The 19,212-nt window shown below is 43.3% G+C and overlaps 1 protein-coding gene across 2 annotated transcripts in view; it reads right to left on the bottom strand.

The window, feature by feature from the left end:
- The window catches only part of GALNT7 (polypeptide N-acetylgalactosaminyltransferase 7), a 71,023-nt gene extending 53,746 nt beyond the window's left edge, over window positions 1-17,277 (bottom strand). Inside the window, exon 1 of one of the 2 annotated variants that reach the window (XM_068681229.1) lies at window positions 16,879-17,277. In XM_068681229.1, coding sequence (XP_068537330.1) covers window positions 16,879-16,998 — 120 coding nt within the window. In that variant the 5' untranslated portion in view covers window positions 16,999-17,277. The remainder of the gene's footprint in view (window positions 1-16,878) is intronic. The other variant, XM_068681231.1, reaches the window with a different exon arrangement.
- Window positions 17,278-19,212: the final 1,935 nt, after the last annotated feature.

Here is a 19,212-nt window from a genome sequence, read left to right as displayed (position 1 = left end):
TTCTCAAAGAAATAGCCAAATCCAAAAGCTGCATTGTATGAAAATTACACATAGCCTGAAACCTATTTCTGAAAATTTCATCTGAACTCCCAATAGATTTCAGACATTCAGAATATTTACATAATTACCTTGTGTACTGCTTGACAAGTGAGGGGAAATCACTTATGATCAATTGTGTTCTGTCTCATCTTTCCATGACCCCTTCTTTCCTGCATCTTTTCTGTGTAGGACATTGAAGAGAATCTGTGTGGTACTTACCAATAAATTACAGTTATATTCTACTGAATTGTTGAGGTAAGGGATGTTCTTATCTGTTTTAACTACTTTTAAAATAATTCAACAAAAAGTCAACACAATACATGCATTGGAAGCATAAGGGAAAAAAGGTCTGCAAGAATACCAAAGCAGTGAGAACCAATTTATTGAACAGAAAAAATCAATCTTGGTAAATTGACTACTCTTTCTGTGACACATACATCTAGTGACATTTCTTGTTTTGCTGTAAAGTAGACATGATGAATGTCAAAATCTATTTCATAGCTTTGCTTTAGCAGCCACATCACGTGTGAGCACAGCCAGATTCTTGGCATCTTTTGGGTAGTCAGCAAGAATTCTATAAGCTAATCCACATACTTTTTCAAACAGTTTTAACAGACTTCATTGAGTTTGTTTGTTCTCTCCTGCCCTCCACTACCCTTCCAGCCTTGCCCTTACTTCTGTGCTCTCCATGCAGTATCTTTTCTTTTGACCAGGGAAGTCACCACAAGATCTAATGGAGGGGCAGACACTGCTGCTGGCCTTCAGGGAACGGACTTCCTTGGCATTTACTTGGCTAGTGCTGGTGATCCTTGGTGCATCTAAACCTGGAGTTTACAAGGCTAACCGTTAAATCTTTACTTTCAAAGCCAACTTTGGGAACTGACATCCTACCTTCTTTCTCTCGAGAAGTCACTAAGGTTCAGCACCTATCCCTGAACGTCTTTCAAGGTTCTCACTTACATCTGAAGAAGGATCCTGAAGAAAGTACTCACATGAATGTGTTCCCAGCTCAGGTACACTCTGACTGGCATTTCTGACCACACGTCTGGAGAAGATGTGCATAAACACCGCCAATTCCTTTGCTTTGAAACAGCTATGCAAGCAGGGAATAAGTGTCACACTCCAATAGCTAGCTGTTCTTTTCCTTTCTCCTTCCAAAGCACTAAACACTGCTAGAAATCACAGACAGCATTGGTTTTTACAGGATACATGTGGTCATTTTCAGCTCCCCACAGACATTAGTATAAAGTGCCAGACATCAGACATGTAGTAATTCACAAGCCTTATACCTTTTAAGTGATTGGAATTTCAATCAGTGTGATAAGCCTTTCATAGATTTTTTTTTTTAAGAGGGCTTTAATATGAAAGTGCCTATTAGTGCCTGCTGCAATCTCTTGCATTTAAATCAGCAGTAGATGACTGTAGCAATCTCCTGTTGAAATTATTTTTGCATACAGCAGACAAAGAAAGATGCATGGGGATCCTTCTTGCTTGCAACAAATGGAAGTCGGTGTTATTAGCACTGGGTCTAGCCCCCACTGCTGAAACAGCATAGCAAGAGATATTTGTATGACGAACTGTAAGCTTTTTAACAAACATTGGCTCCTTATAAACATTTTCGTCATGAACTTGGAAGTCTTGGCAACTCAGACTCTACATAAATAACCAGAATGGAATTTTGCTTAAAAATTGATCCCCAAATGACTGCAAGCCTTTTCTCAGGTTGTACTTTCTTTCATAAAGCTGCTTGCAGCTGGAGCGATTTCCATAAGCGCTAAGCCTGCATGCTCCTGGTAGGCTTCAAATGGAGGTGCTAATAACTGCATTTAGGAAAACTACAGCCTTCACTTCTTGCATCTAACATAGAAAAGATATTAGCGAGGTGTAGTTATGATGTACCCAGTTCATTAGGTAGGTGTTTAAATGGGAACACAATTTGCCAGATCAAGATCTTTATATGCTAGTCTTGCACTTTGACTTCTAACAAAGACAATTTTGTTAAAGCCTGTCAGAAAGCTGATTTCACAAGCCATTTGCAGTCCTTGAGAAAGATATTATTTTTCTAACAGAAAAATCTGGCCAGCAACTAGAGGTAGAAGAGTCAGTGAGGCTGTTTTTACTTAGGTCTGGCCTGGGAGAGAAATTACCTCCCAAGAGGAAACACTGCAGCAGCAGCAGGATGTCACTGTTTGGATCAGGAGTGTGAAGGGGATGCTGTACGCATAGGCCATCAAACACCAGAGGAGAAACCAACAGCAGTACTTGGACAGGACAGGAAGCGATATAGGCCTGCTTACTGTGCATCCAAATGTAATCAAGCAAAACAAAGCCAAAAATCAGGAAGGAAGCTACTCTAATCCCAAAGTATAAAAAATAAAAGAGGGGATAAAATCCACTGTGTTTTGCTACCTTTCAGTAACCTGCAAAACTACTGTATTGGAAGTGGTAAGGAGAAGCAACACAGGAGAGCCTTTTCTGTCAGAGACAATACATTCAGCAGACATCAACCAAGCCAATATTATTACTGTTATTAAACAATCGCCTTTTGGGAAGACCTGTTTCCTTTTTAACAGTTCTTGCTCACCACTGACAACAGCACAATATAAAAGGCATAAGCTCTGGTTAAATGTGTCATATTCTAGTTACTCAAATCAATGGTCTCTCAGTGTGTGACATTATCATACAACGTAGACTTGGACAAACCTCAATTAAGAGAGAAAAAATAGATTAAGTCCTTATTCTACTGAACAATTCTAGTAAACTAAAGAAAAAAATAACCACAAAAACATTATTTTTCTTAAATTACCACTAAGGTATTTTAGAGTTTTAAGACTCGTTTTACAGTTTTAAGACTCTAAAACCATCAGGAACAGTCATAAAGAGGTCAACGTGTTCTTCAGAAAAACTGATGGAGACATCCAACTGGATATGAGAAAAACTTGCCCCATGAGCAGAGCTGAGCAGTGGGACAAGCTAGGCTGAGAGGTTGTGCAGTCTCCCTCCTCGGAGGTTCTCAAGACCCAAGTAGACAAAGCCCCAGGCAGTCTGTCTGACCCCATGGCTGACCCTGCTTTGAGCAGGAGGTTGGACCTCTCGAAGTCCCTTCCAGCTCAAATTATCCTATGATCCTATGCAAAAGAATTGGAATAATCTTTTTGACTTCATTAAAGCTAGATATTTTTTTTTTCACTTTGCATTTAATTCAGTCCAATTAAAAATATAAAAAGCTTAAAAATAAGCTACTACTCAGCTTCCATTTCTAATAATTTCAACAGAACATGAATAGCAGGAACTCTGTGCATCTCTTTAGTAAAGAGCAGTCGAAAGCCGCAAGCAATACAAGTTGCTTCAGACATAATATTTTTCCTGGAAACAGCACACACTCTTTTTTTTTTCAGCATGCCATTTCCAGTTCCACAATTCTGGACAGCATGACATAACTGTAGGTTTGTAAAGGAAATAAACTTCTATTAAATGGGGGGGAGGGGAATCACTTACCTATTCTTCCTACAGAGTAAAGGTATCTGACTTCCCTGCTGTATTTGAAAATCAAAGTTTAGAAGACTTCTGAATGTCAATACTGTGATGCATTACATTGACATTTATCTTCCCAAGACTGCAGATACACTGATACAGTAAGACCTGAAGGTGATATTTTTCATCTCTGCTGCAAGGTGAGCTGTGGAATACCAGGAATATGAATTGAAAGATACACCTAGCTCTTGCTGAACAAATAAATGAAAAATACTGATTTAGCTGATGTAGAGAAGCTGCCCCTGCATTTTTATTTTCTCTAATTTGTTGTGGATTTAAACCTCCGCCTGATGAATGCTAGATGTTTGGTAATTTTTCTAGCCATTGTTTGAGAGTAAGATGGATACATTTCCACAACCAATTTACTTCTCCTTTACATTTTTATCCTTTCTGTGTGCCAACACAAACACCTCTACACCTGCACAGAGCTGCATCAAGGACTCCCGAAGCAAGCTGTGTGGGCAAACCAAACAGATTTGGCACCTGTAAGCAGGGTGAACACCAGTGCTGAGCTAGTTCACAATGGGAGCATGAAAAAAGCTGCTGGGGAAGCTGAAAAAGGCAGATGAGAGTGCCCTAGCAGCAAAATGCACAGAACACTAGAGTTATTTCTAGCCATCCTCAAAGCTCTCCTCAGGACCTTCCAAGGGCACACAGGAGAAAAAATTACCTCCAGGCTGGCATGAGCGCAGAGACTTGGCTCAATAGAGGGTTTTGTTGTTGCATTTTTATTTTTATTTTTTTGTTTTCCTTGTGTCTTTTTCTTATTTATTTTAATTAAAAGGTACAGAGTGCCTCTCTCTTTAAGCCTTCCTTCTGCCTTGGAGGAGCCCTCTTGCTGTGTTGGGGAACTGGACACAAAAGCAGACACTCCTGGTGCACTAAGAGCATCAGAAACAGATGCAGGCTTGCCCAGTTGGGCGGTTTTCTGAGTTGCCTCCACACCCAGACCCTATCTCAGTCATAGAAACCAGAAATAACCCATGCACTCCTGCTCAGGGAAAGCCCATAAGAACAAAACACTTTGGTGCAGGTGATCGGAGCCATGCTTGGTGTTCACCTCTCCAAGGCACCCAGGAGTGTTCTTCCAGTGTTCAATGGTAAATGGCAATGCAGAAACAACAATTATCCTCTAAACACAAACCTCCCATTTCTCCTAATTCTTCTAAGACAAGATTGCTCCTCAAGGAAGCAAATATTTTCATCTTGCTATGGATTGATGGAGAGAGCTAGATGTTCTTAAATTCAGGGAGGCAGGAAGATGCCTACAACCAGCAGTTGCCCCTGCACTGTATGAGGGTACTCTCTCAGGAAAGCTCTAAGTGTCAACAGAGTTGTCATTAAAAACAAAACAAAACACAAAACAAACAAACAAACAAACAAACAAAAACTTTTCACAACACTAGATTTGAACATGTTTTTCCAAATCTCCAGTACTATGCTTTTCTTGCAAAATGCACCCAAGTGTCAGGCAGAACGCCCTTCCACATAAGATAAAGAATTAAACAAAATTAGCAAGTATTTTCTCAATCTTGTATTCAATCTTCTACACCACTACAGCTAGATAAGAAATGGTATTAAGGAACATGCCAATTTAGTGCTGTCCACATTCTCTCAGTCTAGAGGGGAAATAAATAAATAAAAATAACTAAATAAATAAAAATCTAAAAACAAAACATATATAAATGTGACAAAAAAAAAAGACAACCCGGGTTTTACTTAAAAAAAAAAAAAAAAAAAGGTTTCAAGCAATTCTATACACATCGAACTTTTAATGATATAAAAACCACTTGAGAAAAACAAATTGTTGTTGTCATGTTGACATGTAATCTCTAATTCACACATAATATCCAGTAACATAAGATGGTGTTTGTTTGTACAAAGGGAAAGGAACAGTGCAAAGCTTGCTGTGCATTGGGATAAAGCCAGCAATGGTTATAAAAAATTGGAGCTACCATAATCGGGTCCTTTTTGTACACTTTAAGCTTTCTGAGTTCTACATCCCATGCAGTACAGAAAGAGTCAAGCAACAATAATGCCTGACAAAATTAACAAGTGCACTCAGGGGAAAAATGGACTTCTTAGTAGAAAGTTGTGGGGGCTTGGTGCTAGAACCTATCAGGACTCTTAGAGTATGTACAGCTTTGAAGACTTCCACTTGTGAAGCTATTGTCAACTACATACAACTACAGACACAAATATTTAACTAATTCAGCCATAAGACACAGATCCTGTACTTGAAACCTTAACTTTCTCTTAAGTAAAACTGGGCTTAAAAACAAATGCCTATACAGTTTAGTAAATATGTAAAAGTATTGTGCTCTGGACTTATGAAATTTCAGGTTTGGGAATGAAAAAAGGAAGATAAGATAAATTTACTTCATATACTTGAAACCATTCTCCCTGATGAACATTTTAAGGTATCAGAGTCAAGACTGTTTGGCTAAGACACTAAAATTAATTTTAAAACATTGACCTAAAAAGTATAACGAATTCTGTTTGGAACGTCACGTCATGGTAATGTTAAAAAGTACATTATGGCTGTTAGATACACCAAATTAATAGATAAAAGTTCTGTTTCTTAGGAATTAACAGCTGTGAATCATTCCTGAAAATCAGGATTGCTGGGATTAACCTGCAAACGGTATTTAACAAATTCTCAATACAGATTAAATTCTTGCAAATATTGTGCAAGATGAAACCTGTTCAAAAACCTGTTCAAGCCATCTCTCTCCTTTCCAGTAACAGCAACTGGCCAAGTCTATCAGTGGGAACTTTGGTGCTTAGCATTTAAGGGTGTAAAGACTTCTGTAATCCTAGACTTGAGTTGTAGAGCTCATAAAGAAACAGTTTTATTCATTAAAGTGGTAGTTTTATATCTTGTTAATAATAATTTTATATACCTGTTAAAAAATCTGTTAGAAGATGGACTGTCCAAGCTACTACAGAGGATTAAAAATTGAGAGAACTATTCTAATCATTTATCTTTCTTCTAATTTATCTATTCTTCTAATCATTTATCTTTCTTCTTAACTTCCAGATATTCTTACCACCTTAGTGCAAACCAAGAAAACTCTTAAGTTGCTGAACAGTGTGTCATGAGAGGAAGCCCAATTAACTCCCCAAATCCCCACAAAGAATCAACAAGGAAAATAAAACTGACTAGGGGAAAAAAAATAAAAAATTAAGCGAGGTACTCATCCATCATCTGAGGATGAGATTGGAATAAGAACCTGGACCAGCAAAGGTCAATGCACCTCATTACACCAACACGAACTTGTGCTGGCTGCAGTCAATCAACGATCAATATCAAGCTTCCTAGTGAGGATCTCATCATACCTTATTCACCCGATGTGATCATACAGGACTGTTTTCAAATAGTTATTTTCTTTAAAGAAAATGATATCTTCTCAGTTTCTGGAAATATGAGATTATGTTAAGACCTGAAAATCAGCACCTCATGCCCTACTGTTACGCTGAGAACAGAGGCTGCTTAGCTGACAGTAGCTAAGTACTTCTGCCCGTGTGCAGTCTCAACGGGCATTTCCTCACAGACACGTGTTCAAGTCATCTTCAGTTCATAAATTAGGCACCACAGAGAAATATGACCAAAATAACCACCTTCCAAAGAGGCAGTAAGCGTCACTCACAATGCTCAACTACAAGATCTAGGCATATGGGAATCAGAGAAAGGGGACGTGGGACAGATAAAACGTGCTCAAGGACAGCAAATTTCAAAGAATCCTCATTATTTTTAAGTAGGCCAACCCCCAGGACATATCCATTTCATCCAGAAAAATTAATCCAGTCTGCTCCCTGCCATCCTCTTTTTCCCAGGGACCCTCAGGCATACACAAAGATTAAAGGCTACATGAACTATCCTGGCAGGCTGTTCCCTTTTATCAGAACAGCTTGACAACTCCCCTGTCATCACGAGTCTTGGTGGAAGATAACAGTGGGAACAAAATTTGGCAACTACCTGAGAGGTGACTTCTTACGCAGTAGCCATGGAAAAGGCAAGACTGCTCACTAAGATAACAATGCTGTGTCTTACAGATTCCCCCCTTTGTTTCTCCGCATGAAATAATGGCTCTGGTATCACCACTTTGGATTCCTACTCAAGGGTCTCATCATACTTTGCCAAAGCAACCACAGTAACCACCTGCCCCCAGTTTGACAAAGCCTTCTCCCAGTCTGGACTGCAGAGCTGCCCTCCTACAGGATGTTTTCTCCACTGGTGACCCTGAAGGAGGAGCTCACGACAGGACCTGCTCAAAGAGGTTCATGGCCTCACTGTCAAGTCAACATTCTTTCTCAGCCCGACTTTTCTTATCCTGTTTGCATTATTGAAACACAAGCAAGTCTTCAAGACGAACGCTTTAGATTGGTATTTGAAGACAGGGAGGGACAGAAGACACAAGATGACTTAATCTCTTAAACATCTTGGTCACTCAAATGCAGTCTTACATGAGAGGCCCAGAGGCATGGCTGGAATACCTGACAGAGGGTGTAGCTCACGATCACTTTACACAGCAAGTAAAAGTCTGGAGTAAAACAGATACTGGAGTATCTTACACTGAGAGAAGTATCAGCATTTGGAGCTGATGATCTCCGAGAAGAGATGCAGGAGGCAGTGCAAGATTCATCTGCATTATTACCATGAGCCAAGGCACAGGAAACCCACACACCATCCGTCCTTTTGCTCCTGAGAACTGCTGGCTAAACACTTTCTGATCTGAGGCAGTGATTGCCTGCACATACACAATTAGAATACAGACTACCACAAAAAGCTGTTCTTCCCTTAAAACAAGCAAACCAAAACCCCTCCTCCTACCCTTTTCCACCTTGGCAGATCAATGAAATATTGTTCTTTTTAAGCTAATCTCTAGTGAAGGTCTTGGTTCTGCCTAGGAGGAAGATATTTCATAGAGGAGAGGAAAAGAAAGGTGCAAAGCATGGAAGAGGTGAGGAAAAAGAGCAACATATTTCATAGCTGCTGCTTAAAGCTTCTCAGAAGGCTTTGGCATATTAGAATAACAGTGTGGGAGATGAATTACCAAAAGCAGAGCAGGTGAAACAATCTAAGATGCATGATAAATGCACATTGACACATGCATGGCTTATAAAAGACATATATACAAGCCTTGAAGAGCTGACTTCAAGGCTTCATTTAAGTGAAAGCATAGCAAATCATGTTTCAAGACTGAAGGATGCAAAGAACAATTTATTTTCATTGAAGAACATATCTCAATATTGTCTTTCTTGTTATTCCTTCGTTGATGGGAAGAATAGAAAGCTCATGGCATTTCAGTTGCAGACAGCTGTAAGAGGTGGCTCGGTTTCTTCCTTCTTTCTGTTTTGAAATGTCATTAGATGATGCATTTGTTAACAAATTAACTTAATAAAACAATAAATACCTCTTTGTTTGACTTATCAAGAATTCTTATTAACTAGCTCAAAATAAAGACGCTGTTTAAATATTTCAAGCCCATAAAGGCAGGAATTGAGCAATAAAATGGGAGTCCTGCTGTGTTTCATCCCTATTGAAAAGCTATTCATTGTTTTTTAGCCATCCTTCACAAAAGGAAATCTTTTATGGCAGGTTAAAACCAAAGCAAATTTTAATCCCCGAGTTGAGACTAAAATGTTCAACTATGAAAAAACAATATTCAATTTCAGTAAAAATCTTGCATTTTTTTTTCTAAAGCACATTATTTAACATAATACTTTGTCTTTTTAAATCAACCAACTATATTAAATCCATTCAGAATAGTTATTGCTAAGCCATTTTCATTGCCTTTTTTTTTTTTTTAAAGACAACAAAACAAATAAGAAACTTTGTGGGCAGAGCACCATCTACTTATGCTTTAATTTCATTAACAGTTATATTTTGAGACCTTTAACTGTAAAGAAATTTTCCAAATGTGAACCAGTATACTGATTTTACTTTACACCTTCTTGCAATCCCCTCCTGCTGCTCAGAGGTGTACCACACATCAGTGCTGGTTGCTGCTATTTGCAACTTAGCATTCCACAAGGAAAGCAAAAGAAAATAAGCTGCAGCTTCAGAAAGCCAGAGCAATATGAAACAAAAACAAAAACAAAACATTACTGGAGTCAGTGATTAGAATGAAGGATTCAAGAAAAGGTAGTAAGAGAGAAACCTGAAAGAAATGCAATTAATATAACATGGAAAAAAAACTACTGATTTGTTCTGTGAGTTGCAAGAAAGCATGGTTACACAAGGAGAAATAAAAAGCCTTCAAAATGATAAGAAGTCTACTAGCCTGGGGCAACAGAATTTAAAAAATAAAAGAAATGAAAACGGCAAGCTGGGTAGGGACACTAATATTTTTCTATCCTTAGCGGTGGTGAGAGTGAAAAGTCTCAGCTTTTCTTTCCTCAGGTATTCCTGCTTAATACAGTCCTTTTTTGAGCATCATCTTCATTTCAAAAAAGTAACCATTTTTGTTTTCTACATAAAGTTTATACCTACCCAGGTAAGAATAGTATTGTTACTCCAATGTGGAAATAAAATGGGAAGTCAGTAGGTTTTCAGACAATAGGAATTCTGTTCTATAAAATGAATCTCTAGAAAATCACCAACCTATTCCACAAACAGCTTGCTGCAAGCAAGGAATTTTTTCTCTTTTTTTTTTTTTCCCAAAAAATTCAGACCTACCAATTCAAATGAGCTATCAAATGACTAAGCAAACATTTTAAAACCATTTAACCACATATATGAAGAACACAATAAGGATTACTACTTGAAAACAAAGGGTGAATAAAAATATTCCCCTTCTCCTCTACCTGGTTTACAATTACCAACAAGAAAAGTGCCCTTCTCCACAAAAGCACATACTTTGCCAGTGAGCTCTTTCAGGAAAGAGCCGACAATTAAATGAATAAACCCCAAACCAGAAACCTGCTCTAAAGCACAAGCCCAACTTTTGGGTTAAGTTTTTCAGAAGTCTACTCCTGAAAGTTCTGAATGCCCCAAAATCCAAGCCTGAACAGCACCACAGGTCGCAGAAATGCACACTGCTGGCTGCTTACTGCTTCCGTTTGTTGGACCATACTGGCAACATCCTGCTTTCTGCACACAGTGGAGCATTCCTATTAGTCATAGTGGGAAAATACCTCATTTGCCAACACAGTGCCAAAATGTAGAGCACTGCAGGGCGGAGGTGGACTGTTAAAGGCAGATTCGAGCAAGATAAATTCCCCTTAATTCACAAAAAGATTAAAGAAAACTGATGGAGGAGGCGGCCTTTTAAGCAGCATGTTTCTATTTTTAAACTAATCGTTCACAGCAGACGTTTGTTTTCCATACTTATGGAGGAAATCTAGTAATTAAATGTAACTGCTACCAGACTTGGAATCCTTCTCTCAGTTTATATGGCCTATTTTCTGTGAAAAGCATCCACCCCCCTCCAAGGTAGAAGTCAAACCTATTAATGTAACAGCTTATCCTGCCCTATTTCCACTTGGCAGTCTCCCGTAATGCTGATTTAATATCTGACAAAAATAGGACAAAGATACTGTCATTTTTCATTAGGGAATGCCAGCTCAGTACAAGCAATTTTAACTCTACTGAGCTCGAGCTGGAGCAGGTTCATGCTGCTTCGCCATGTGATGAAAAACCCACGCACACACTTCTGCATGTGGTATGCTGCTCTCCAGGCTGACATCCTGATGACCCACTGGGCCTTTTCTGATAGCTAAACTTATTTCTACTGCTTTAGCTTAGCCATCACCTCTCAATTCAATAAATCAGAACAGAGTTAGCAGTTACCTAGATTTTCACACCTTTCAAAGTAAGGACTTTATTGCACTCTATTTTTAATGCCCCATTCCGCAGCCACTAAGCAGCTCCAACTGCCACATCTATTATCACTTGTTTTCCAAAAACAACCCATCAAACCCGTTGTGTAGATTCTTCCTTTCCAACTTTTGTGGTCTTACTCATGGTTTCTTTCTCAGATACAGCATTAGAGGAATAGTTTTAGTCCGAAGTTCCCTAAGTGAACACAACCACCAAGCTTTTTGTTGCACAAACTTACCTAAGAGAACAGAGCCACTTTTTATCCCATGCTGCAGATGTTGCCAATGGCTCCCTGGACAATCTAGAAATCTTTCCCCAGCAGTGGGATTCTTAAAAAGCAAACATCAGCCTTAACATCTTTCATTTTTCTGCTGTTCAGTTATTTAATTTACATTAATCACAAATGGTAATACTTGGGGCTAGAACAGGACAACGGGAATCTCGTCATATACATATAAAATGGTGCTAAAGTGCTCCCTACAGAAGAGTAGGTTTTTACATAATTAATAGCCCTGAGATAATGAGTTATTTACTTAACTTATTGCTAGTGATTTTTATGATGGAAAAGTTCAAGAAAGTTTTAATACAGTCTATGTATATATACACAAATTGGAGGAATTATTTAAGGCTTTTTTCATTTCTTCACATTATTCAGGAAACCACTCTGTGGTCACTTATTCTGTAACATAACTGGAAGCATTTGACAAAAGACTTCATTTTTAATAAGACAGGCATTGGGGTTTTTACACTCTCCCAAGGGTGACAGATTTTTACAAGCTTTTTCAAAGCCAGTTTAGATGAAAGCACACATTAAAAACATTAACATTTAATATCTCAAAACATTTTGCCTATTACTGTCACTAGCAACACGAAAGATTACTGTAATAAACCAGGGGGCAGAGAGGGGGGAGTGATGTTTACTTGCTAGAACAGCAACACTCCAGCTACAGCAAGCTCTCTGCCTCCCTGCGTGCAAATTTCAAACAAGCATTGGTGAGTTTCTACAAATTCTACAAATTTCCCAATGTATTCACTTCTGCTGAGCATCAGGCAAGAAGCAGTGACTCGCTGGAGCTTTGATCATGAGAGGAGGAAAGTCTAGGTCCAGCCCCGTGTCCCAAGGGAGCTCTGGCACAGAAAGCAACTGAAAGCACTGAGCTTTCAGATATCACAGGAGCGGCAGCACCAATGCAGTGCTCCTTGCCTCAAGGTCTCACCCAACTACAGGAAAGCAAAACAGTAAATAAAAGTGATCACAAATATAGTTAACCACAGTTAGCAATTGTAGAGAGACAACCTCGCTGCTTGACTGCTTGCTTGCCATGATGACCACGCTCACATTTCTTATCTTAGGCTTGAATCCCTTCACAACACAACACCACTGCTCCCATTGCATCAGATTTATCACCTTATTCCAGGCTCGGCTCCTGCCTTCCCTCCAGTAATGACATCAACTTCAAATTCCCCAATTCTCTGTTTCTCTTCCAAGCCCATTTGCTTTTACTCCTTAAGGGAAAGCAGCAAATTTCTGCTGGGACCTCCACTGCGAAGAATCTAATTTAAACCACAATAACACTTCAAGTTCAGCCTGCAACTTGTCATTAAGTCCTCAGTGACAATCCAGCCAAGGCATACAGGAAATTAGTGGTCTTTAAAGTTAGGGAAAGGGGGTGTGACGAGAAAAGTCAAAAAAATTCCATTTGCCTTTTGTTTCTTCCTAACTCCTCCAAATCATAAATCCTCCACTTTCCAGTGGCCACATGAGATCTGTAGCATTTAGCCACCAGGTAGCTGGCTGCGAGCTGTTCTCTGAGCCAAAGGATGTACCAGAACAGCACCTGGACCAGGACCTTTCCCGAACTGGGGGCCCCGCTCCTCCTTTAGGACAGGTGGCAGCAAGGAGAGCTGACTGACCCCTACACGGGTGCCCAGGGGTGGATGACTAGGAGCCCACCAGCGGCTGGGATGCAAGTAGCTATCAGCTAGTGGAGGCTGGGGAACATCGCTAGTATTATAGTGTCTCGGAAGGACTAGCTTTCCAGATAGGAGGTTATGCAGCACATGCTGAGATTTCGTCAGGAATGTTTTCCTCACTGCACATGGGAAGTGGTCAGAACATGGCATTTGTTTTATGATTTTTGCTGTCTCAGCACCACATTTCTGACCTGAGCAAAGTCAGCCACATATTTCCATCAAATCTTTTATGAGCTTCCTAAGCCACGGATGATAAAACATGCTGGACACTCTCTCTTTCTTACTTTCCTTCACAGGGACAAACAAATAGGGTCATCTCCATGACCTCCATGCAGTGGTCCAGCAAAGACCAGAAACCATAGGAGACCACTAATTACACTGCATCACATAAACTGTGAGCAAGCAAAGTTGTGCTCCAAGCTTTGCCTCAAGTAGGCTAAACCGATCTTAAAAAAAAATAAAATAAATTACACATTTAATTAAAAGCTTCTGCATAGTAATTCAATCACTTTAACTCTTTGTAATTGGTCTGATTTAGAGAGTTAAAGTTGACCTATACTAAGCTTATGTAAGGCTCCTTCCAGATATGCTGCTTTCAACTTCTCAGCCGTGAATCTTTCTTTACCTTTTCAGTCCATTGGCTCTGCCTGCTGTACTCCTGCTTCTATTCTCTCCTTGACAAAACCAGATTTTAAGGCTGTACCTCCGAGGCTGATCATTAGCAACATATCTCACTTGAGACCTGCAAGCACCATAGCTGGGATCCCTACAGCAATCTTCTTACAATGAATGGCCTCAATCATCTCCTGCTGGCTCCAAAACCACCATCCCTTGATTGAGAAGAGCACAAACTCTTAGAAAACATCCCAAAGACCCCACAATGTGTACATAATAATCTAACCAAAGATTTTGTCTAATCTTTTCTTGCAGCTATAAACAAGAATGCATGCATCCCTACTTAAATCTTGGGTACCTTTTTTAATCCTTGTTATCAGATAACCAATGTCTTTACTTACACAAAAACAGATATTTACTTCACCTCTCCCTCTGGATCCTGCAAACATTTTTTTCTCGAATGCATCTTGCAGAAACAAAGCTCTACAGGCTGATTATCTGGAAAAGTGTATTGTTTCCTCAAGTTCCAAATACGCTTTCAATAGCAGTGAATACATCAATCTGTGGTAGTCTTCTACCAGAAGGGAAAAAGAAATGCCTTATCTCCACCTTTCTGTATTACTGTTATTAATTGTGCTCTCTCATTTCCTTCCTAAATAGTCACTTCTCCACTTTCATTTTTCCTTTGGAAACTCTGCACCTCAAGTCATGTCAGTTCTCTAAAAGACCACTGAATTCTTTTAAGATCAGCAGGAAAAAAAAAAAAAAAAAAAGATATTTGAAGGTAGAATGCACTGTTTTGTTTTGTTTTTTAAAAAGGTACATAGTTATAGAACTATTCTAAAATCTTCAATATTATTGCCTATCCTATCCCCATCAGCTGCTATATGCTATAAGCAGGAAAAGATTCACGCTTGTGAAGATAAAAAGAACAAGGCAGAAGAACTCTTCAGCTTTGTTTCTTTAATGCCTGGGTGTTATTAAAGTTATACTCCAGGCTGTGCCCGGGCTTACAGTGCAGAGAAGGAAAGGTACTGCCCAAGGTTAGCTATAAAAGTTAAATTGTTGGCTAGACCTTTCAGGAGGAGGGTGTTGTACAGAAGGAAGAATTATTCTGTTATCTGCAGCCACCAGCAGAGCAAATACACGTGTTGGCATGACCGAGCAGAGCACAGGCCACATGCCCCACAGTGCTGGGCCCTATTACACCCCTACCTGCAGAAAGCAGGCACTGTACCAAGGCACAGCCCATCCCCAGGTGCTACAGGGAGCATCCCTGAGTCCTGGGGCAGGCAGCCTTTTCCTACCAAGCAGTGTGCTTGGAGGCGTCCCGGCATTTCCCCAAAACATGCCAAGGCACAGCCAGCAGTGGGCACAGCCACCGCTTACACACTGCTTCTTTGCTAAAATCTGTTACCTGGGATGCTGCTCAGGAGACAAGCAGTCCAAAGCAAAACACCAGTTTAGAAATGACACCATCATTTCCTAGAAAATGACGATAAAATGTGTTGTTCTCTCTCACATATATCACGGCATGGTGATAAGTAAACGGCTGATCTCGCTAATGAACCACATGTTCTGTTTAGATTTCTCTTTGACAGTGTTTACTTAAGAAAATTATATTTGCTCCCAACAAAGGCTGAATTATTTCCTGAGGTGGCTATCACAGATATTTCTTCCTCCAGCCCAGACGTAGGTAATCAAGACAGAGCACTGCTTTGTCAGGGACGGGCTGCAAAAACTCTTCCCACTCATTTATCGCCACACATGCAAGTGAGAAGGGATTTCCACATTGGGACTGACATGTCAACAGAGCTTGATACAAGGTTTCAGCTCAAAACTATCCTTCAGGCTGGTGGGAAGGGGTAACCTGAGTCAGTGTAGCACTCATAGAAATCCCCATTGTGCTGGGAGTGCAATACCTCAGCTGGGGCTCCTGGGGCAGCCACCTAAGGGCGGGCACTGCAAGGCCATGCTGCTCATCCCGCTCGCCCCAAGGATGCCCACTGGCAGGTCTGTTTCTCCTTCCTACGCAGGATGAGTAATTCAACCGCTTTTGATGTGAAATGTTTATTTCTTGACATTTTCCCGGGAGATATGGAAGCAACATTTATGAAGAATTCTCCGTACACAGAGAAGCCCGCGTTGTGCCGAGAAGAGCAGATTACGGGAACTCCAACACTTAATAAACTGTGTATCTCAAGAAAAAACCCACCACGGCCTATTATCTCAGCAGTAACTGCCAAGATACAGCAGACTGAGAGAGCTTCAGAAGACAGAGCGCCTGCCGAAGGAGCCCAAAGTCATTTTCGGTGTTGAAAAGCGAGAATGATGCCAGCTCGCTCGCCTCGCCGATGAGTCAAAACAGCCCACCGGAGAGGACCGAGCGTACGAGCAGGGCGCAAGACCTCTCCTCCCCCCATCGCTAGGCGATGCTGTGACTTTTCCAAGCCCTGCCGACGATCCCGCTTCGCGCAGAGCTCCCCGGGGCCCGGCGCGCCCCGGGGCTCCCAGACACCGGGGCTCGGGGGCAGTCCCCGCCCGGGGCACCGCCGTCCAGGGAAGGGGCCGCGACCCCGGGGACCCGGGCTAGCTCCGGCCGCCCCCGGCGACACGGGGCGGAGCGGGGACCCTCCGGGCGGTGGCGCGGGGCCCATCCGGAGCGCGGCGCCCCCCGGGCCCCCTCCGAGCCCCCCTTCCCGGCGGCGTTGGGCCGCGGCGCAGCGCCTCCCGTGCGGATGCGGGGCCGGCCGGGGCTGTCCCCGCCGCTCCCCGTGTCGGGCCTGCAGGCCGCGGCCCCGGCGGCCGCCCCCCGTTATCCCCGGGCTGGCCCCGCGGCATCCCGCCCGCCGCCCCCATCCCGCCCGGCGCCGCCGCCGCCGCGCACTCACCCGTCCCGGGGGAGCCGGTTCCTCGGCGCGGGGCGACAGCGAGGACCAGAGCAGCAGCAGCCCCAAGAAGCTGCCCGCCAGCAGCACGGCGCGCAGCAGGAAGCCCAGCTTCAGCCGCATCCTCCCGCCCGCCCGCCCTCTGCCTCCCGCCGCCGCGCTCCGCCGGCCTTCCGCCCCCCGCCCGGCTCGGCACGGCTCGGCTCGGCACGGCCCCGCCGCCTCCCCGCTCCTCGCCCGCCGCTGCACGTACAAACTTTTTTTTCCTCCCCCCTTCTTTTTCTTTTTTTTTTTTTTCTTTTTTTTTTAAATCTTTTTTTTCCCTCCTCCTCGCTTTCCTTTTCCCCTCCTCCCCGTTAGCTGCCTGCCTCCCTCCTTCCCTCCCTCCTCGCCGGGGCGAGGCGAGCAGGAAGGGGCGGCGGCGGCAGCGGGCGCCGCGGTTCCACGTGGCCGCCCCGCACCGAGCCCCGCACCGGCACCGAGCCCCCAGCCTGGGGGGAGGCCCCCGCTGCACCTGCCGCAGCCCCGGGCTCCACCGCGCCCCCCGCTTCCCCCCCGCAAAACGAAAGGGGAAGGGACCCCAGAGCTCCCCGACCGCTGTATGTGTATACGGGGGGGTCATTTTTCGATTTATCCCCCCCCGCTTCTCTTTTTTCGTGGTATGCAATGGGGCACTGGCTGGTGAATATCCAAGCACAGTGTGAGCACAGTGATGGACGTACAGCTGGGCAAGCACAGGCCCCATTAATTACTGCAGGCAGCCGGGGCAGAACGGCGCTGGTGCACGTTCAGGACAAGCCTGTAAAGTCAACACATTTTTCTTCAGGGTAGCAGATTGTGGAAGAGATTGCAGAGATCTTATCAGCCCCTAGCTTTGCATGTATTTCATTACTAATTTTCAGCATTAAAAGTTAGGCATCCTGTTTCCGCCTTTGAAGGGCTGTCACACACCTGCACGCACACAAAAACCTGATTATTTGAGTCCTCCACAAAGCACAGTGATGTAAGGACAATACTCCCCATGTAACACTTTTGCCTTTTCTATACGCTCAGTAATATCCGCTTATTTTGACATATTTCATCCTTTTTTTTTTTTCCCTGTGTGCACTGTGAGGATATCAGATCCAGCAATCCTGAACATTAACTTTCAATGATAAGCGCTGTAGAAAGAAAACAGGATATTACACCTTGAACAGGATCACTTCGGAGGAAAAAAAAAAGAAACAGAGTGACCTTTGTAGCTGACACACCTAGACACAGAAGTCTTTGTTTATTCGTATAACCCATGCAAGTGCTGTATAGCACCCCATGATCCTTCCCCACACTACAGGGTGTAAGGCATGGGAAAGTAGCACTTACAGCATGGGCAACAGCTCTAACCCTTACAGGTGTCTGCATGGCCCTCTGACTTCCAGAGGGATGGAGGAGAGGTCCCCAGGGGTGTTTCCCCGAGCTCCCTCCCCATTTGCAACGGCAGTGATCACACTGACATCTCCACATGAAGGCTCCAGTGCCTGTTTTTAGGATGACAACAGCACCTGCACGAGGCTGGGGGTGGAAGCCCCCGACTTCAGGAGACCTTAATGCAAAAGGTGGCATTGCCTGCCTCCCTTGGCTTAGCCTCCATTTTGGGGATCCCTTTCTGTTCTGCTGTGCTGGTGCACACACAAGAAGAAGAAACAAATCGCTCTAAGTGCTGCACAGAGGGTGGCATAGAGCTGGCTGCGGCCCTGGGAAGCCACTCTGCTGCTGCTTGTCAAAGCTGAGTGACAGGGACAGGGCTGCCTGCATGCCGGTCAATACTACACGATTTCACATTTGTAAGGTTGCCCACCTATTATATATATATTTTTTAATGAAGGCTCACATCCTGCCGATACCCATGAATGAAGGGCACATCCGAGACCACGCAGAGCTCCCCGCTGGAGGGTGACCCCGCGTGCGGCAGAGCCTGGCACCCGGCCATAAATCAATTCCCCTTCAGCTGCCCTAGGGCAGCGGCTTCCTCAGCCGGCAGCTCTTCCCCACGGAGGAAGAGCAGCCGATGCCCGCTGGGAGGCAGTGCGGGCCCGGGGACGGGACCCTGGTGCCAGCCCCTGGGCCGGCTCGGCCCCGGCAGGGCTCCCCGAGGGGGCTCCCCCTTCCCTTTGCTGTCCCCTTGCTCCAGGAGCGCCGGTAGCCCAGCCCGACTCCAGACGTCCCAGACTAATGCTGACCTTGTCAGTTATCTTCTGGCACCACCCCACCGAAGGCATTTGTCTTCATTAGGGACGAGTTGAAGTCTCAGGTTCTGCACTCTTCATTCCTCCCGTGGAGTAAAGTCCCCCAAAATATATG

This window comes from Anas acuta, chromosome 4 (genome assembly GCF_963932015.1).
Source record: "Anas acuta chromosome 4, bAnaAcu1.1, whole genome shotgun sequence".
Lineage (NCBI taxonomy): Eukaryota > Metazoa > Chordata > Aves > Anseriformes > Anatidae > Anas > Anas acuta.
This window is presented reverse-complemented; position numbering and strand designations above follow the sequence as displayed.